Raw genomic sequence first — 22,381 nt, 5'->3', positions numbered from 1 at the left:
GAGGAGGGGGAGGAGGAGGAGGAGAAGGAGGAGGGGGGGGGGGGGAGGGAGCGGGGCGGGACAGATAAGTGTTGCACGTGTCGTGGTTGCCTTTTTAATTTGGCGAGCTCGCTGAGATTTCTGTCCAATTAAAAATCAAATGTGGAACAAGCATGCAGGTCATTTAGAATACACACACACACTCACCGCTGCTGCTCTCTCGCTCTCTCTCTCTCTTTACATGCCATTGCTCATTAGGCAATGTTCCCTGTTGTTCGCTGCGGCTGCTTTCACTACACTTATTTTGTTTACATAACCGAGTCAGGTCAGGCAGCCAGGGTGCTCGCTCTCTCTCACTGTGTCTTACTCTCTCTCTCTCATTCCCCTCTTCTCTCTTCTACTTTTGTTGTAGAAAAGAATAACTGTTTTCTGCATGACAATGACAGACTATTCACTTACTGTATGTCTCCTTCTTTTGTGGTGTGGAAAAGTGGCCTAGTTACCCGGAGCCTAAGGAGGCGTGCAGCAAATGCATAAATGCATGAACGTTCAAGAACACACATGCATTCATGTTGGTATTGTGAGCGGACCCCGTGGATTCATACAGCATGCACCTTGCAAACAGTTCTCCCTTATTTTCTCTGTAGAACGTCGTCTCTTTAGATCTTATTAATATTCCGTTGACGTGTCCTGGCTGACTGACTGACAGCAGATGGTAATAGCAGACAGAGAATGTGACACCACTTCCATCCAGCCAGAGATTTGACAATTATGTCACTGACACTAATGCGGGTTAGTACAATACATTATCCACACAATACCATCTATTTGGTCAGGAGTGACGGGGCGATGATACAGGATAACACGCTGTTCTGTGAGCATCATGTTCCTCACTAAGATTAGAAAACATACTTCAACATGTTTTCTTACTTACCTCCCGTGGTGTTAAGCCATGGAGAAGCTTTGCCAAGGTTCTAAGATACCTGTCTAATGTGCGATCAGCCGCTGTTATTAAATGTCATTTTTCAACAGCTTGAGCAGAACAATCAATTCCTTTCATCCCCATATCCTAACATAAACTAATGAATCGAAAGTATATACACGATGACATACCTCCAGGGTTTAATGGATCACATTTGTGGAGCCAACATTGATCAGGTCATTAAACATGCATGTGCAGCTTGGCAGTAAAGACAGCTATCCAGCACATCGTGTTGGAAACAGTTTCTGATAGATGTTTCCGGCGCCACATGTTGTTGGGTCAAGGCCTGCGACTGTACACCCCTCAAATAACAGACATCTGGGTATGTCATGAAAGTCTCCAGCATACAGGACCGAAGCCTGTAAATGTTCTAAATGCTGGAATAGATCAGAGGATCAGGAGCTATGACTCGATTCCTTTTAACTTATTCTTCCTCCATATCTTTGTTGCTTGTTCTTTACCTCTCAGCCGACCCAGTTCTCCTCATTATCTCAAGCTCTCTCTTCCTTCTCTCCCAGCTTGCTCTCCTCCTTCCTCCATGTTCTGAGGAAGTGTACCACCTGTTTCCATGGAAACAGCTGTTGATTGCCACAGGTGGACACAGCTGTAGTCTGATTAAAACAAATACGCCAAAAATAAATCATCAGTAGAAACACATTGTTAGATGTTTGTATGTGTTGAAGATCGGATACATTTTTCCATCTAATTATTCACTGGACTATGGTTGTGAATGTGTCAGTAAAGTGAATTTTTGCATGTATCTACTGTGTGTGTGTGTGTGTGTGTGTGTGTGTGTGTGTGTGTGTGTGTGTGTGTGTGTGTGTGCAGAAGAGAGAGAGAGGGTCAGGACATGCATAAATTTAGTGAGGATGTCTGTGTGTCCGATAGAGTTCAGCCAGAGATTGCCTGAGCGCAGGAACACATCCATCACTGTGGCTCTATATTATCTGTCCTCTGCTCTGATCTATGCTCAGTGGGTATATAAACATGTCACTGCCTGAGACAGAGGAATTCAGAGGGACAGGGATATGTCCACTGGAGCTTGCGTGATCGACCTTTGTGAGGAGTGTATGTGTGTGTGTTTGTGTGGATTGCTTCTTCTACCTCTACCTTTAGCCTTCTCTCCTCCAAAACTAACATTGATTCAGAAATAAAATACGGAATCTGCTGCAGTGGTGGAGCCTTCCTTAGACTCGGGAGAAGAATCTATGAATGTCAGGACTTCCAGATGAAAACCAGGCTCCTTGTAGATTAAATGTCATCCTACCCTGGTAGATTAAATATCAATTGATGGAGAACTTCAGTAATTCCAAAGGGAGCTGAAGCAGCAGAACCACACATAGAAATCACAAAACAAAACTGAAAATAGGGTAAGAGGAAATAAATCATTATGAATATTTAGATACTAACAAGAAAATGGCTAGTAAATTAGAACCCATAATCTAAAAATACTGCCTTGTCTTACTTGGTACATGGTAGTGCAAGTTTAGTACACTCTGTATATTGTTTTGGCATATGTCATACAGGTCTGGATGAACTCAGATCTTGAAACGTACCAGTTACACCAATTACCCTCGCTGCCACTGGGATGACAGACAAGGGAAACAAGAGCCACCACAATCATTAAAACTGGAGGAAACTTCTTCTAAAACCAGGTTTTGTCTAATCTATACAAACTAAACAGTATATGGAAGTGCTTATATATATATATATATATATATATTGTATATATATATATATATATATATATATATATATATATATATATATATATATATATATATATATATACATACACATACATTTATACATTTTTAAAAATTACTATAGTTCTGTCTAGCCTGATGAGAGTCCAGTCTGCAGGGTGGTGAAGCTGTTTCTGTTATATGCAAGGGAAATTATGCTCAGTCATGATAAATAAATAAATAAATAAATAAATAAATAAATAAATAAATAAATAAATAAATTCTTTAGACAGTTTCAAGTGCCTATTGTTTAATTTTGGTTGTAATTGTAATTTATGATAGTATTGTTTATGTGTTTTCATGTATTTTTTACTCAGGAAGTCATTGGAAAAGAGAGCTTGCTCTCAATTGACCTTCCCTGAATAAATAACGGACTCATTCTTTCATTCATTCATTCATTCATTCATTCATAACTTGAGTGATTGAGTGTTTATTTGTGCTAAACACTGACCCAGAATCAATGCAAAAGAGAAAAGGCACCAAATTTAATGACCTGCACCAAAGAAAAGTGTAACAAAGCCTGAGCGTGTGTGTACGTGTGTGTTTGTGTGTGGTATTCAACCCAGATATGGAGAAACAGACATACTGTACAATATATAAGTTGAGTGACAACAACACGCTGTCGGTTCGTCTAGTCTTGTCCATCAATTGTGTGTTTCCCCTTATTTACCGTCAGTTTTATAGGAAGTTGCATTTCTGATAAATGCAAAAATGATCATTGGCAATTGGCTCACACTAATCCTCTATTGTTTATAAATGGGAAACCAGTCGCTCTGACTGAATGATTAAGAGCTGAAAGAACTGTATAATGGGCTATCAAGTTATCCATTACAACTCATGAAACATGCAGAGGACGTGACTCTTACAGCCTTGAAAGGTCACTGAAGCTCTTTCCATCAGGCTGTGTAGAGCCTCAACAACTTCCACCCATCACAGGCAACCTGTTTCATTCCCCAAGCCTGGATGAATGGAGTGCTGAAGTCTCCATCCGGAGCCAAAAAACTGCACTTTGATCAGGTGACAATGAGACATGCACTGTAACACCACCAGGGCCAGACTAAAAGCTGGTCTAAAGGAGAAAAAGTCAGGACAAGTCAGCAGAGACTAGAGAGGGACCGCAAACTCAACAACGCTAAGGACATGTGGCAAGTGATCCAGAGGCCACTATCCCGGTTGAGCTAAACACATTTTATGCTCACTTTGATCTCCTCAACAAAGACTCAGCTGTAATGTCTACTCTGCCTCCAGTGGACCAGCCACTGTTAGTATTCAGAGCAGAATGAATATGAGTTAAGCTGCTGGGCCTGACGACATCCCTGTACAGCCCTGTACTAAAAAAATGAGCCAATCAGCTAGCTGATGTTGTTATTGAGCTTTTAAGAGTTCATTTTCACAGGAGACTGTTCCCTCCTGCCTCAAACAGGCACCATCACTCTCTACCCAAAAAGTCTGCAGTGTCCTGTCTTAGTGAAACTCAACACTGGAGCCCCCCAGGGTTGTGTGCCCAGCTCCATGCTGTTTTCAAACAACAGTGAGAGTTAATATCTTGAGGAAATCAACAATCTTGTGCAGAGGTGCACAGAGAACGATCTAATGCTCAACATCAACCGAACCAAAGAAGCTGATTGTTGGTTTTAAAACGAGGAGGCAAAGACACGCCCCTGTCTATACCAGTGGAGGTGAAGTAGAGAACCTGTCAAAGTGGTCACATATCTCCATGCTGGTCAAGAAATCTCAGAGGGCACTTAAAGAGAGAAGAGTTCATGATAATATGGAGCAGGCGTTTCAGTGTTGTAATGAGCATCATCCGGTTCAGAACAGAACAGAAATCAGCCATGAAAATTACTATTGCAAAGAACAAGTTCTACATTTAGACGAGAAATCGGCAGGAGTCCATGACCTTTACCATCACAGCCAGAGGTGCATTTCATCTGAAAGCCCTTTATCTGACAGATTTTCCATTACAGGAGTGATTTTCCTGGGCCCGTGGCGTGCATGGAGGTTACACTTTATCAGTTTAACCACAACAGTGCTTGCTTGCAATTTGCAGAACTGAAGGCCACACACTAATTAGTTGAAGAGTCTAGTAAAGCGCACCACAGCTGTAATGGTAAAATATATAAAAAAATATGCAGCTTATAGGACCTTCTAGGAGGATGTGGGTGGATGGCTGCGTGGCAGTAATGTTAACAGGAGCTGTTTCTATAGTAACAGTTCATTAGGAGGCAGTTTGAGCCGTTTGATACTGTCCATGATTAAAGCTCTTGTTGGGGAAAGGATGAGAAGGACAGAAAAAGATAGGGAATTGTCAGCGGTGGATAAAGGTGGGCGGAGGGCACGAACAGGGAAGAAATGATGGAAGGGGTAAGTTCAGGAAGTGATGAGAGGCAGAGGTCATGCACGCGTTGCTGTCGATATCTGTCGGCCTCACACTCTCTCTGCCTTGCATCAGAGGGTGCTTTGCACAGTGTGCTGTGTCTGAGCTGGTTCTAGTCAAAAGAGCTTGAAGTTAGGAGACAGAGTTGATGGGCGACAAGAGCTGCCCGGGAGACTCCCTTCATGCCTGTTGCCGATGGACGGCATTGTGCACAAAGATTTGGGGAAATCGTCAGAAGGGATCTAATCACAGAGGTATTCTGCCCCGTGGCCAACTGGGCTGCACTAGGGACTTGGTTACTAATTGCCCTTTTTTCCCCAATTGGAGTGAGCTGTCTTTCCTCTTCATACACACCAACTCCAGCCCCCATCTCCCCCTGCCTTTTGAGTTCCCACCCTAAAGCAAAGGGAGAGTCATAGTGTGCCATGTCACCCTGTGAATGTGTAATGCCAGGCCCAGGGCTGGCTTGGCCTTGCTTGTCCTCATTTGCAGTCTCACATTGAGCCTCACTTCAACCTTTTACATCGACTGTACAAGGAGAGGGTTTTTATTTTTGCAGGAGTTGCATTAACAGTTCCACTGATGGTAGTAATTAATAAAGACAAGCATCTTTTGTACTCAAGGACAGAGCAGTTGTCCACTTGATTTGACGCGACATTTTTATTCTCGTGCACCAGAACCACTGAATTGCCAATGCAATCTTATGATTTGCTTGTGGAATGAACTAGAGCCAGTGCTCCCTTTGGAGCTCCAGTGAGATAAAATGTGTCCACAAGATGAATTACAGCGGATGAAACGTTTCAGAGAGCCTTTGCTGAAAATGGCCTCCTGCTTTTAGGAACGATAGGAACATTGAGACTGAACCCCACTGTAATATGTGCAAAATGAAAACACTGAGCTAAGAGGGTTTGAAATATTGCAGAGGTGGGTGACAGTTCCTTGTGACATTGTAACTTTGAGTGAACCCTTTTATATTACATGTAGACTTTATTCATTATTAATCTATGAAATATTGATTAGGGGAGTTTAAAGTTAAGGCAACAGAAAGTAGAACTGCCTGAAGATTTTCATACGGTTTAGATAAAGGGGAGTATTGTGCTCACAAACTCAACAGGAGGATGTGGATCACATTCGAAATTTGTCCTTCTTTTCCCCTCAACAGCTCAATGAAATGTTGCTCTTCCTCTCTGAAATGAAGAGACATTAGCATTAACATCTACGGCCGCTGTGCTGCTGCTGCTGCTGCTGCTGCTGAGGAATGCTAATTAACCATTTTTGTGTTTGGCTTGAGCTTTCTCCTACAATGTGACAAGTGTGTGGTGAGTAAATTTAAATAATGAAGACTTTTATCAGTTAGTGTTCGTAATTGCCTCCCAGCTCTACTATCAAAACTAACTCAAGCAAGACAACAGTGTTTTCACACATTGAAACATTCAGCTTTTTACTACTGATAGATATTCTTAGGCTTTACAAAGTCTCTCAGGGAGTGTGGTAAAGTAAAGAACATGAGGAAACTTGGGTAATTATCCCCCCGACACCCACCAGCCTGGTTTTTTCAAGGCATCTGAGGAGCTGCTAACAGGGAACCAGACCACGGGAACCCACTCTCACTGCTCCACTGAGTCTGAGAATCCCTCAGAAACGCAAGGTCCACAAAAAACGAATTGCTCTGTGCAAGTTACAAAGTTCATGTCATGTCATTAAATTATATTCCTGACTGCTCCAGTCTAGCCATTTACTTCATACCACAGCATGCTGAGTGGGGCTTTCTCTCCATTCTTTATGAGTTCTTTATTTACCACGGAATCACTTGAAGATCATTTAATTATGATAAGAGCACTCATTCCATTACAGAGAGAAAGAAAACAAAATGTAATATAATTCTTAAAATGAAATGTTTGAAAATGGAAGATGAAATCTCTCAAAATGGTCACTTTGTTTCTAATGTCATCCGATCTTGTCACCTGATCCAGGAGATCTGCTGTTATGTAACATTGCCATGAGATAACGACAGTAAACAAAATTTGTGGAGAAAACAATACAACAGTGTTGTATTGTATTGTTTGTTGCTGCTTATCTAGCTCAGTTAGATCATCTTATTGAATTCTACTCATAGATTTCATTCGCAGTCATTCTTGTATTGTAAATACAGCTTTATTATACTAAACTGGATCTGACTAAGCCAATTCAGCAGACTTTTAGAATGCTTATAATATGGATTTTGCGGCAAACGTTGCTTACGGCCAAGAGACGTTCGTGACATGGACTAATGTTCATGGTTTGTGGGTCCTTGGGGGTGCAGTTTCCCACAGTTTGAGGGAAGGTGCTGGACCATGTTAGTCTTTTAGATCAGCAGCAGCAGTAGGAAACCAGGCTTTAATATTATGGAGTGCAAAACTGTACGACTGTATGATGGAGTTCTTCCTTCGGTCGACATTTACTTCTCAAGTTAAAGAAATAGACCTATAACCTATAACCCTACAGCTTAATGTTGACACTCTAGATTAAACTGATGGTCTTAAAATCTGTGTTTAAACAACTATGGGGCAACATTAGCATTAATGTGGAGGTGTGTTTCTGTCCATCAGGCAAATCTAAGTCCAATAATCGTTCTCTTTTAGCTCTGTTTTGGTCTCCACCATCACCTGAGAGAAAAATGTGACTCCGAAACACTACATGTTGCACAGCCTTAAACAGCTAACTTTTTCTTTCTGTCGTTTGGTGAGGATCAGGAGTTGGATTTTAGAGATTTTGCTCTGAAGCTGTGTGCTTCTGCTTAAAACAGCGCTGATGAGAGCAGCGAGATTTGACCAACACAGCAAAATTGCAGACCTGAAAACAATTAGCTAAAAGTTGTTGTAAAGGTCCCTTGAGCATAACTGATTCTCTGTGGGTTCATCACCATGAGCAACCTCTTACATGCACATCCTTTGTTGATATAAAAATATTGATCATAGCTGCTGCAAGTGTAACTTTCCTTATCACGATTTAAAGATGAGTTTTTAATCATCAGTAGTCAGTTGTGAGGACATTTCAGGCGGGGGCTGCTTTAACAAGTCAAGGTAGGATGTCATACACTCAGTTTAGCATAATTCAACGTTTATGTTCAATTTCATCATCCTGTCAGGTCATGATCCATCTCCATTAACTAGTGCATGCTCAGACACGACCACTCCGGGCTTTGACTTGCAGCTGCCTGCTGTGCTGGTACCCAGGGGAAATTTTCAATCTTAGGTGAGATCCCATCAATTTTCACAACATAGCGGAGATGGGAAAAGATAAGCAGGATGGGTCTTGGAAAATGTCTCACAACAGGCTTAAGGCCGGAAGTGATATATGTCCTTGCCCACACACACTTTAAGCCTGACATGCCGTTGTCACCTTCTTGAACACGGGTCACATGATCAGCCTTAGTCATAGAGCGTTTTTGATGTGTGTACCTCTCCTATCAACACGGTTTTGGTTTGAGTTAAAGGTGATGGAGCCTTTCATGTGATGGTGAAAAAGATCTGTCACTTTCACACTGCCCGGCCCGAGTTTAACCAAATAATCACACATCAAAGCCAGAACTCGATTCAATTTCTCCAGCATCAAGACATTTTCTATTTTGATACATCCTGTCTTCTTTTACCTCTGAGAAAGGTTCAGTTTTGACAGAAAAATAAGTTTACTTCCCAAACTGAACCCCTGCGCGTATCAATATAATCAGCTAAATGAAATGCAAGTGATGCACCAGCCATTTGGGATAAATGATGTCAGAGTAATGGCATGTTTAATACTTAATCAACTCAGTGGGCCCACTTTTACAGTGAATTCTGCATTGGGGAGCAAGCAGCACATTCTGTTTGTACTCCCACACATTTGGCTGTCATAAATAGAGCCACACAGTGCAGATGGTAGGAGCCTTTGGGAGCCAAACCAACCATCAGCGAGCAGACTTATTGATTTTCTGTTGCAGGAGAGATACAAAAATCAGCTCAGAGGGAGTGATTTGGGCAACTGGAGTGTCTAGTGAAGGTTTGAATATCTTTAAATGAGCATACTAGCTAACCCTTTCTCCTACATGAAACACAGATGCCACCCTCGTCCTTACGTCTCTCATCTTAAACCCACCCACTCCATACAAGATGTCCCACTTTCTGCAAGAAACCCAAAAACAACTGTTTCTGTCACACACGAGGGAAGCTGTAAAGGCTGTGTGTGTGGCACACAGAGACCAGTGCTGGTGTGGATTTGTGAATTCCTCTGCGTCGACTCTGTGAGCTCTCCTGCTTTATAAATAATAGGCTTTAATTGTGACTGTAATCTGTGGCGTTGATTTCCTGTTAAAAGTGTTGGCAAAGTGCGATGCAAACCTTGTGATGATGGATTATTTGATGTGCGCACACATTTTAAAAGTGCTGCTTCATCCAAAGTGAATCTCTAATTATCAAATACTCACCTCCAGTGGGGTTGAAAGGTGGCGGCTTAGTGTTTGCAGTTTAAAATCTCAAACCGAACGGCTTCATTTCACTGACAACGGATTCATATTATTAAGTTTAATGGTTTAACAAATGATTTACTACAATAACAACCATGATATCTAGAGCACACAGTCATAAATAAAACATTTAATAACAAATAAGAATGTCTACTTCAGATAAAGGCACTGAGCTCTGGATCTCATCTGTTGAGGATCTTTCTCAGGCTTCTCCTGCAGCATAATGACTCTGTTTTGTCTAAATGTTTATTGTGTTCAGTATACCTTGAAGCGGCCTTTGTCACGAATAAGGCTAAACATATTGGTCACACACAACAAACACAAGCAACTAGCTCTGACAGTCTATCAGGAAGTAGAGCCGCATCGATGAATCGGTCATCTAATTTTGAGCAAACTATTTTGATAATCAATTTTTTATTTTTTTTTTAACAGAAATTCTCTGCTTCATTGTGAATATTTTCTGGTTTATTTCCTCTGTGACAGTAAACTGGGTTCTGGACAAAACAAGACATTTGATGACATTTTTCATCATCTTCTGACATTTTACAGAACCAAGCAACTTATTGATTAATCATCAAAGAACATAATGTCTCCTGTTCAAAAGTCATGTACTTTGTGTGCACAAAAACACAAACTGCCTCCTTGGACTTTATTGTGCAAGTGTAGCAACATACACCTCTTCAGTCTCTGCTGCAGAGGACAGTCATTAATCACATGACTGCGAGAGGTCACTTCTAAGGAAAACGTTAATGAGGTCATTTTACACATTAAAACAAATGACTAATGCTGTTGATGCTGTAGTGAAGACAGCAAGCCTTGCTATATGCTGTCAGCTGCAAGTCAGTTAGCTGAAAGTCTGCTGAAATGCTTCTCGCTGTCAGCTGATGCACGAATGAGTCTGAATGAGAAGCTACAGTTAAGGAAATGGTGAGGAGACTCATTGATAATTTAGCATCAGGTGAATAGTTTTCTAATTGCATTAGGAAAACCATTAACTTTCACTTCAGACAATCTCATCTCGGTGAAAAAGCATCTGAAACACGACAGAGAAAGCCGCCAACGTAATGACTACATCTACCCAGAAGGGCTTGTTTCCATTCAAAGAGAAATGTGAAGTTTCACTGGAAATGACAGGTGTGCAGCTCCTGCTTCATTATAAGAGGTTTGGCACAATTTTAGCTTCAGGTCCTTTGAAACAAAAATTGACAATGTGACCTCATCTCGAGGGCAACTTACTGACTTCTTCTGGAAATTTTATATAATTGATTATTTATCAGGAACAACACAATGTTTGCATCACATTAGGCATATTCACCAGATTCCGCTCAATAGTCCTGGACCTGCACTGTATGGTCAGACTTTATAACAATTAGGATTTTATAACTGCTAACCTACACATGTTTAATTGATAAGGAGAGTGAAAATGATGAGAAATGACTAAGAAGTCTATAAACCAAACTCAGGAGTTCATTATGTGACATGTTGTTGATGTGAAGGCGATACTGTGAAGAGCAGTCACAGTAATTCCAGCGGCTCTGGAGCAACACTAGTAGAAATATCTGGTGTGATTTGTCTGTGTGTCTCACAAAAGTCAAACTGTGTGTGTCTGTGTGTGTGTTTGGAACAGGTGTGACCATGAAGCTGATGGATGAGGTCGCCGGCATTGTGGCGGCTCGGCACTGCAACACCAACATTGTCACTGCCTCTGTGGATGCCATCAACTTCCATCGCAAGATCATGAAAGGTGAGGGTGATGTTACAAAAACACTCGATACATGTTTATACAGCGTCTCTATGAAACATCCACCGCGGTGTTCAGGTGCTGCGTCCTCAGCCTTCGTGACTTTGCCTCTCTTGTACTTTTGCCCCCAATAATGAACTGCTCTCTCTAAAAACCCAATTACACGATAATGTGTAAAAAACTCACTAGTCTATAAATTGAGCTTCAGGCAGCGCCGTTTTAAATTGGGCGAGCCAGCGTTTACGGTCGTCACACTGTCGCTAATCATGACCAGTTGTGTTTCGTGGGGCTGCCGCTACGTCTGGGAAAACACTTTTGTTGTTGTTATGTTATGTTATGTTGTTATGACTGAACTATTTTCCATTACCAGGCTTCATCTCTGAGCCGTTCCCTCGCTCTTAAAGTGATGAAATCATTTATGCTGCGTTTGCTACGACCCATCTCAGGTCTGAGTTTTTCAGTGTGGACAAAGTCTGAGCTTCTATTTTGAAAGTTCATTCAAGGATCAGCAACACCATTATCCACTTAGCCTTTGCCGTCTTAATGGGGGGAAAAGTGTCCATTCGCAGCAGTGATACCGTTTCACACTGCCCTCCCATTCTGAAAGGTGAACCCTGGGTTAAAGGTTTGACTGGAAGTGCAGTCTGGACACATCAGCTTGTAAGTACAAAGAAAAAGTACACAAATCCAAGAGGGAACAAACGTGTACTCCGACAGATACACGCCCACAGACCAGCTGGATCAAAACAGAAAGAATACTTTACTTATCTTTGTAGATATGTGGTGTAATAGATATTCAAATATTGCTAACCTTGTTGATGTACTATATGTTGCGTTGTCTCTTGTTGTGTGTTCTCTCCCTGTAAACTGGCTGATAATGGTTAAACTCTTATGTAATTATAGTATTTTTGCACTGGACAGTCGTGAGGTTGAAACCTCTTTGAAGTAGCTGTTATTAAATACTCACGGCGTGACATGTTTTCTATAAATAAACTGAGCAGAGTTTTGCCAGCTGAGCTGCGTCTGCGGTCCCCACCAAGCATCGAACAGCACTGATGAAAAAAACTGGACATACTGGACACAGCAGAAGTTACAGTAACTCTAACTGGGGTTGAGGATGTAGTGAACGACATGATGTTACTATTGTTAAATATCTCCTGACTGCATTTTTAGGGAATTGAAATCTTTCAAAAGTAGAAGCAGTGTCCTCAAAGTGCTGTAAAAACAGTGTATTACATTTATGAGTTAGAGTTTTTCTCGGCTCAATGTCTGTTCTATCTGTTCACGTGCTTGAGATGATGTGAAACAGACACCCAGCGCTTCCATCAGATGTTATGATTACTGCAGGATATGATGTTAACAATGGACCAGCTTCATCTGTCCCCATCGTTGAATTATGGAGTGGTAACAACATTTTTACAGCTCAGCTGTAACTGTGCCAGGTCAGCTGTAAGTCTGCTGCGTTCACCGTACATGTACTTTTCACAGGTGACTTTGATCAAAAAAGCGAATTCGCTCAAATTAAATGCATTTTTTTTAAAGAGTGAGAAGCTAAGAAGGTCATTTTGAATACACCTGTCTTGGAGGTTCAGGACCAGATAACACAGAACAGTTTGGTTCAGATCCATGTCCACCTCTTTGAGCTGCTCCAGTTGCTGCCTCCGTCTGTCCTCTGAGTTTAGGTGGCGCTTACATGATTTCCCCTGGCTTCCACTGTGACTTTGGTGTTATGTCACCAGTAGATTTCCCATTTTGCTTAAGGTGGTCGGACAAAAAGCTCAAGAGGTTTGCTTAGGAAAATTACAGTCAATGATTAAAAAAAGAAAAAAAAAAAAAAAGAAAACACCCAGGATGCACTTCTACTGTAGATCTATTTCACAGATCTGTAATCAGCTAAATGTGGATAATATAACGGAAGTATTTACAGTATACCAGCACAGATACTGTAGAGGCTGAAGTTAAACTATTTTAAATATCCATTTTATACTTTCTGTCAACACATAATCATACACAGTTAATTATTGTGTCCTCACCTGCCCTCTCAGACATACTGGCCTTACAGGAGAGTATTTACATAGATGTTTCTAAATTGAGTTCAAAGTTGAGATTATGTGTTTTTTTTTGTGGGGGGGGCGGGTACAGTTTCCAACTAGGATAGCAGGAGAAGCCTGGAAAGCTAAGTTATATTTTTAGTATAATTATAACCCTTAACTTACTCTAAATGTCCTAATGTCCTAAAAGCCAACAATAAATGTGTTTATGATGCTATTATTTATGCTGATATAGTCTTATTAATGTTAATGAGCATCTATAAGGACTTAAAAGGGTCTTATCACGTACTGTCTCAAATGCCTACATGGACCTCAACACAAAGTGTTACCAGCAGGCCTGAAACATACATTTAATTGAGACTGTAGTGTATCTTGGAGGATTTCTTGGCTAACCCTTCCCAGCAATAAAAAGGAAGGAAGGATCTGTTCTGCCATATGAGTTTCTGGAGAAATTGTCTGAAGTGACGGTTGTTATTTCACCCGCATATTGCCTTGTTCCCTTCTTTTGTGTCCTTCTCTAAACAGGTAATAATTCAGATAACACCTGTGAAAAGAGATATCATGTTGATACTGGTCGATGGGAAAATATCACAAGGTGGTACATTAGATTTTCAGATTTTCAGCTTTTACTTACTCTTGACAGCGTCAGTGTATGAATTACAAATATAAAACAAAGCAGCAATACATCAATACTGAGTTATAAACAGTGAAGAGTATCACAATTAATCCATATGCCAAACTGTGTGGAACTAGAGGGCCGCACAGCAGCATACACAAAGACAAATTAATATTTATTACAGCGAGATGGGACGTTAACACCCAGGACATAAAACAGACGGAGGTCTGTGCCTGTGCATGGCTCATGTGGAGGATGTTCAGATGATTTGTTTATGAATTTTTGGAGGTCCTGCTGCGTTTAGCCTAAACAGTCCACTTAACTAATTGCACAGATTTTCCATCACTGTGGAGCAGGGCAGGTTTATTATGCGATAAAATCATCAGAGGAAAAAACACACGAGGGAACTGAGTTAAAACGTGGGATAATAAACCAGAGTTCATAATGTACACACACACTGAACTTGTCTTCATGAAGATCCCAGATGTTAACTTGCTCAACAGTGACATTTTATGTAAAACTACAAGGATCCTGTTGAATGAATATATTTTCTAGAAATGATTAGGTATAGTTTTGATAATAATATACATAACAATACATATTTGCATATTACAAATGTAGTACATTTTACAGTATGCATTTTTATAAACTTGATCCCATGAAATTTACCATTGTTTAAGATATTTGTTCTCTTGCATGAGCAACGTAAAAGCAAAAGAAATTCAAGTTCATTGATTCAGGAAGATAGTGCGTATCTGAACCGAACAAGCACACAAAAGATCACAGAGCTGCCTGTTGTACACAGTCTGACTCTGGGGTTAATCTGAAGCATGGCACCAAGTCGTTAATTGATAGATTCATTAATTTAGATTTGCATTTGCAATTAATGTATGCAATTAAAACATTAACAGCAGACATAAGACAGTTAGCATTTAATTAAGCAATAATGACTGATGGTTGTAAGTGATTGTTGATATTTGACTTTTTGTTATTTTATAAACCAATGTGCCTTCCAATCAATTTTACACTTTACACTGAGTGGACTGACTTGTCATATGACTAGTTGAGTGGAGGTGAGACACTACGTTGAGTCTTTAAAACATCAGGAAATGGCTGCACTCATGTCACAACTTGTGAGTCACTTGTTCGTTCATGTCTTTTCTTGTTCCTCGCCTACACTGTCCCACCACCCCACCAGACTTCAGACGTACAGAGCACTAATGTCTATTATTTGGCGCTGAGAATATAAGTCTGCAAGGTGGACATTGATGTACCACAGCAGTGTTCAGCCACTGCGCTCCTCCATTATACAGCAACATGCCCGGAGGTACAAAGAATGAGAAGAAAGGCAGATGACTTCAAAAGGGGAATGCTGGGGAAAAAAAAAAAAGAGAGAGAGAATTGAGGGAGAGAGAAAGGGGGGTGCTAGAGGTGAGAGGGAAGGTCTGCCAGAGAAATAAAGGGAACAGTATTGCATAAGACGCACTCATCAATGATGTTCTTATTCATTGATTTTTAGTGTAATAAAAGTGAAATTGATCTAGCTTGATTTGCACAAACCTGAAATTCTCTACGGCCGATATCTCTAAAACTTTATTCATTTTTAATGTATTATTAATTAACACATTTATTGTTAGATTATAAGACATAATCGAAAAATCTGTTACCAAGTGCATAATAAAGTATTTATTTAACTGAATAAGTTCTCGCATTGTTCTCGCTTTGGATCTGGTAGCTGCAAAAAGCCTTGTTGACTCTTAATCAAGGCACAATGAACTGTTAGTAAATGCATAACCAAGTACCTATAAACCTTAACAAGTGACAAAAAAGCTTACTGCAGGTTTAAAAATGACATGATAGGTAGTGCTATGCCAGTGATGCCATTATAAACATTTGGAAGAAACTCATAAAGCTTTTATTAATGTTCCAAAACATCAACTGTATTGACTGTTTTTATAAAGGCTTATAAATGTCCTAGAAGCCAACAATAAATGTGTTTAAGACGCTATTATTTATGCTGAAATAGTCTTATTGATGTTAATGAGTATCTATAAGGACTTAAAAGAGTCTTATCATGTACCATCTCAAATGCCTACTACATGGACCTCAACTAAAGTGTTACCAACAGGCCTCAGAAATACATTAAGTTGAAAATGTTGTGTATCTTGGAGGATTTCTTGTTTTTTCCTTGAATCAAAGAGTTCTTCGCTGTGGATTAAATTGACACCACAGTATGTGACTGAATAGGAGACACTTTCTTTGATTCCCAGCAATAAAAAGGAACAATCTATTCTGCCAAATGTGTGTCTGGAGAAATTGTGTGAAGTGACGGTTGTTATTTCACCTGCATATTGCCTTGTTCCTTTCTTTTGTGTCCTTCTCTAAACACTTACTGATCCAAAAATGCAATTTCCAGGAATAGAAAAGAGAAATAGGAAAAAGAACCTTCACTGTACTCACGCAGGCTGCAGCTGAAATAACAAGCGGCTACCTCATAGGTATTACAATCACGGCCGAGTATGTGCATATAACATAAAGGCGTGGACTGTTGCAGATTAGCTGCATCAGACGGCTCCTCAGAGACCCGTTGGCTGACCTTCAGCGCTGCACGAGTCCAAGATCTACTTTCTGCATGAATCAATTATTAATCATGAAGGTCTTTAAAAAAAAAATCCCCCAGTCTCATCAAGGGCTCTTTTTTTGTGTAATGTCATTGACCAGAGCACGCCTCACTGACCCAATATGTCTGCACCGGAGGTAGGTTACTCGGCTGAGCATGGACTCGCTCCTGGCAGTAACATGTAAAAACACTCAATGGGCCCACGACGTGGAACTGAATAGATAAATTCAGTGTATGCGGCGGGTTAGCAAGCCACGTGGAAAATAATGGATGGTTACGCCACTGAACCTCATCCTTATTTCTCATATAATTATTGCACTTAATCACCTTTTCACACTTCTTCACTCAGTAGGAATACGTTATCACCTTGATGTCATCCCTCACATCTGTTGTAATAGCAAAGAGGGCTGAAAGAGGGCTGGAAATAAAGCTTGTAGTTTTATCTTTTTCCATCACTCACCCAACAAAAAAAAAACTCTGTTATTGCCCCCATATGATCCCTAATGTACAGAAGACTACCTTAAATAAATAGAAAAACAAACCTCGAGTGCCTGTTTTTTTTTTTTTACGGCGGCCTTTCCCTTCTAATGCCTCGCTCAGGGTGGTGTGCTCATTTGCTGCTGTGTTAAAAAGAAGTCGTAAACACATGGTATTTGACAAATTCCTCTAATTTCCCTCCTTACCAGTTGGCCAGCAACTGAAAAGTTGATCAATAGTGAAAATCTGACCTGAGGTATTATTTCAAGGTTAAACTACATATTTGCTAACCCCTTAGCTAACGTTAGCATTCTACCACTGCCCAGCTAACATTACTGATTGATTACAGTACATCCTTTCAATTCCAAGCCTATATACATGTGTGCAATATGTGCATAGATACTTCAGAATGAATGTATGCCTTAACAATTGTTTTTTGGAACACCATCAGATGGTAATGTTAGTTTGGAAGTGGCTGAATGCTAACCATAGCTAAGCTAAAGGGCTATTAAATATGTCATTTCACCTTGAAATATATAAGGGTAGCAACACAGATTCATGAGCACAAACTAGAGTCAGTGTTAAATGTGCTAACATGTGGTGATTACCACCTCACACTTTATGAAGTATGTGTTAATATATGAGCATTTTCATCAATGACAGTGGTAAACATTTTTCTCAGCTTCATTTTACAAAACATTTTGCAAGAGTGATCAACAAACAATAAACTGAAAAAAACCCGAACAGCAAAGTCTGTTGTTTATCAGCACGTAATATTCAAACCAAATATTTTCTGATATTAAAGCCTATTCAAGTCTAGACAACATAATACAACTAGGTCAAGGTTAAAGAGGGATTGTGGTCGTGATTAAAAGAAACCAACACTTTGACTGGTGTCAACTTTACACACAGTGTACTTCTGTCATTATTTCTGTGATCAATCAGACAGTCAGTGATGTCCGGTTTCAGTCTGAGGATATTCTTGAGTCTGGAGAGAGTTTTATTAAGAGTTTCCTGCACGAGTACAAGAGCTCCATCACTGAAACGACACACCACTGAAATTTCAACTCCTGTCGAAATTGTTTGCAGGCCGTACTTTGATAAGAGCCCTTTTTTCATTTCCCATGTATGTCTTTTATTATTTATGACTTTGACGGTTTTATAAGATCTGTCACATACTCCAGATCTGTCCTAGACGGGGGGGGATAACACCTTCTCTCCTCGTTTCCATGGCAACAGCAGTAATAATACAGTACACATCAAACAGACACATCAAAGAGAATAAAGAAACACATCAGCAATGCCCGATACTGTTAGTTGAATGTCTTTTTTTTCACCTCTGCGGAGGTAGAAGTGCACAAACATTTGATGAGCCAGACACATCAGATGCATCAGATCGGACTCATGTTCTGGTCAGCATGTGATCTGCAACACTGAACATAATGTATAGTTATACGGTAAACATCAACACCCTCAACAAAACCCAACGCAACTTTATTTGCACATGTTGTTTCACTCTTCTCTCGTACTAAAACCACACAAAAATGTTTGCTGACCTTCGGCGGAGCACACTCCAGCGAGTCAAGAAGTGATGCAACAACGTGAAGCAGATTGCAACAGCAGAGCTGAAGTTTTCCTCGGTCGACGGTGTCGATACACCAGCCAGCTCGTGTTCAGCTCATGTTCAGTGTTACTATATATGAGGAGAGAGGGCAGCTTCTTCTTCTGAAACTATTTTCCATGAATAGCTGTAGGATAGAGGCGCTTGAATCAAACATAAAGAATTTTTTTTTAAGTTGAAGCGCTCTTGGGAAATGATAATAAACCAAGACGGAAGCAGTTTGAGATGCCTCCCGCTTCCTTGCTGCGATGTAACTGTCTTTTCTGGCATCATTGTCACGGACAAAACCAATGTGCTCCATGAACGTCAAACATGTTTTTCTCCTCTTTTTCCTCATCTCCTTTAGGCTGTGTGGTGACGGTGACTGGGAGGCTCACGTTTGTCAGTAACAAGTCTATGGAGATTGAAGTGTTGGTGGATGCTACCTCATTGGTGGAGGCAGAGAAGGGGAAATATCGCGCCGTCTCGGCCTTCTTCACCTTCATCTCCCTGGACAAGCACAACAGGCCTCTGCCTGTCCCTCCTCTGAAGGTTTGTACCATCATGTGTCTTTCTTTCTTTCTTTCTTTCTTTCTTTCTTTCTTTCTGTCTTTCTTTCTTTCTTTCTTTCTTTCTTTCTTTCTTTCTTTCTTTCTTTCTTTCTTTCTTTCTCTTCTTACCCAGGACTACTTTCACCTACATGCATGAAATTCAGTACACATGTGTGTCACACTGAGACCTACAAAAATGTCTCCTGTGCCATGACCTGAACCCAAAAGGATGTCGGCTGTTTTGAATTTAGGGCTAATTTTTGGCATTTGTCGTACTTTTATGTGCTCCTTCTGGTACTTTAACCCGATTGACATACATTATTTGACTTATCCCAACGATTTGTAGCGTAAAAGTGGCTCTTGCTGTTTAGATCATTCCATTCTGCTGATGCATCACCTTGAAACTCTGTACATCCCTTTCAGTTATGTTAAGGATGAGTGCTGAAAAAGATTCCATTGGAAATTGGAAACTAATCCTTGGGTGACCAATTGTATCGAAAAAACTTGACGCTTTATAAAGTTCACAAATAAGTATTTTTCCAGGCTGTTAAATATAAGTTCTATAGCTTTGTTATGCATCACAGTAATCTCAATACATCTCAACTTAATTGACTTTGCTTGCGAATTTGAGTTATTCTCTAGTTAGTTTGCAGGGAAACTTTGTTTCAATACAAGATGTGGATTCCTCATCATATCCCAATTTAATATTCACAGATTCTTCGCTTCTTATTCAGGAAATGTAGTCTCTTCAGGTTCTCAGATTTTTGCCCTGATAACATCACTTCAGTCAGTGACACCAGTGACTTTTTGAATGCTCAGAAAAAGAGACACACTATCGGTTATTTGCATATTTTTCTTGTCAGCATTAAAATCTTTGCTGTGTCTGCATATTACCTTTAAGCACTGAGGGCCGAATGTTAATATCTCCGCAACGTCCCTGGGTAACAAAGTCTGGCTGACTCAGCACCTGTTGGTCTAGATGTAAAGTGTGCATGTTTACCTGGACAGGGATGCCTCCTGTTTGTTCTGGCTCGGCAGGATACAAACCTTGTTTATATGCAAACACTGAGCGCTCTGGCCATCTGTTTTACTCAGCACATTGAAATTATTTCCTGGCGCCAGCCGCATGCCCTGATTGTCTCTGTCGGGATCGCTTTAAAGCTCGTCCAACTTCTATGCGGGAACGGGATTTAGACAATAGAGGAGCCATTTAAATCACATTTAAAGCACAAAACAAGGCATTTAGTGGATTGAAATGAACATTTATTTAAAGCTACAACAAGGAACTTCCATTTTTTTGTTGATTCTAGCGGCCCCTTTGGACAAAAGATGACGATGGTGAAACAAAGTAAAATTTGTTTTAGCTTCTTTCCTCAACGCTCTGCCTTAAAAAGTAGTTTTAACTTTATGACTTCACCTGGTTGTGTAAGTCAATATCCAACCCAGTGACAGGCAATAAAAGGAGACATATTATGATCATTTTCAGGTTCATAATTACTTTCCTCATACAGTCCAGTGCAGCAGCACTGTCTTTTGTCAGAAACGCTCTGTTTCATGTCCTGTCTATTTAAAGCCCCCTCCTGTATACCCACTCTGCTCTGATTGGTCAGCTCGCATACACCTGACCCAACGCTGGTAACAGCGACAGGGAAGCTGTGCTTAATCAGTCCCAAAGTAGACGCAGCAAAACAAGGTATGAAGCAGCGTTTGATGGATGTGGTAATGAAAGCTTTTTGCTCAAGCAAAGTCCATAACAATGGCATGGGCATGAGTGGGCAGCTTCAGTAAGCAGGTGATTATTCTCTCAAGTGTAAACTTGTACAAAATTCTGAGAGCTTGCGACTGAGCTAATCACTCAGTACTGAGTGAGGCAGGAAAATGCACTAAAAGACCAAGCAGCAATATTAAGAGTGGAACACATAAAAATAAAAAGCGCCGCATAACAACACGTCCTGCCATTATCCAGATATCACAAGCATGTAATAAGAAAATTTACAGGTAGAACTTTAACTGCGTGGTTGTGAGTGAAGTGTGGAAACGGGGCGTAATGAGTGTGTTGACCTCTCGTACCATAAACATTCACACACACTTAAAGGTGCAGTGGCAGACAGAAATGTGCGTCTCCACCGGCCCATTTTCAAAAGCGCCCGTCAATCCTCCAATTTCCATTTCACAAAACCGTCCATTTGGTTCGCCCATTGTCTCCCTCGCATTCATTACTTGCTTCTCTATCCCGTGCAGGCCGCTCGTGGCTTTTGTTTTAATGGCGGGGAATTGCAGCGATGATTAGAGTCATTGTAATTTCTCCGTTCACCTCGATTTTTATGAAGAGAGGGGCTAAAAAAAAAATCGCCGGGTGATTTTAATAATTCATCTTCAACACTATAAATGGAAATCTAAATGGAGCTCGGGCTGCCAGGGCTCTGATGTAGCACGTCAGATAAACAGGGGCAGAAAATAAGGGAAATTTATGCACGATTGCGTTAGAGAGAAAACGCTGGACGGAGAGGCGACGTAGACCGATTTTATTTGTGTTTGTGTGTAAAAGAAAGACAAATAAAGCTCTAATGCGTGCAAAGGTTCGTGAGTGAGAGCTGGCCTTGCGTGTGGATGTGCACGTGCTTGAACAGATCACTGAGCACAAATGTGTTTATTTATATGAGCGAGAGAAGGACGACGAGGCTCAATCAGGGCTATTTCTGGCTTTATAACTATTTGCTGAGGTCTTAAACGTTGGATGAGGGAGGTGGTGCCCAGTCAGACTGTTATGGGTGGCAGTAAACCTATTCATAGATGTCAGTCCCTTGGTGTGTATGACGGAGAGGCATCACATCCAGGAAATAAGGTTTAACACGTCAATCCAATTAACACCTGAATTTCCCCCAACAGTGGAGACGGGACTGTGAGGGGTGGAAATGCGATGATGCCGTTAATTAGCCTAGCAAGTCAGATAATACAGAGTTGAGCCAAGCGTGACAAACATTTGACCTCCCTGTCCTTCCATTTTTTTTTTTTATCTTACCCAGGGCAGCTGCCACCATCTATTGTTCTAAACAGTCCCATCAAACTGCAGATAATACATGTGCTCGTTGTGATATTGTTGCAAATTAGAAAAGGTGAAAAGACAGACAACTCTAAAAATTCATTTTAGTTTATTGTGGG

General features: G+C 40.6%; 1 protein-coding gene across 5 annotated transcripts in view; it reads left to right on the top strand.

The window, feature by feature from the left end:
- The window catches only part of acot7 (acyl-CoA thioesterase 7), a 56,616-nt gene that overhangs the window by 24,230 nt on the left and 10,005 nt on the right, over positions 1 to 22,381 (top strand). For all 5 annotated transcript variants that reach the window (XM_037105097.1, XM_037105098.1, XM_037105094.1 and 2 more), the window contains 2 exons: positions 11,191 to 11,307; positions 19,036 to 19,220. In XM_037105097.1, coding sequence (XP_036960992.1) covers positions 11,191 to 11,307; positions 19,036 to 19,220 — 302 coding nt within the window. The remainder of the gene's footprint in view (positions 1 to 11,190; positions 11,308 to 19,035; positions 19,221 to 22,381) is intronic.

The sequence above is a fragment of the Acanthopagrus latus genome, chromosome 7, assembly GCF_904848185.1.
Source record: "Acanthopagrus latus isolate v.2019 chromosome 7, fAcaLat1.1, whole genome shotgun sequence".
NCBI classification, from domain to species: Eukaryota; Metazoa; Chordata; class Actinopteri; order Spariformes; family Sparidae; genus Acanthopagrus; species Acanthopagrus latus.
The sequence above is the reverse complement of the archived record's forward strand: the minus strand, read 5'-3'. Positions and strand labels throughout refer to the sequence as shown.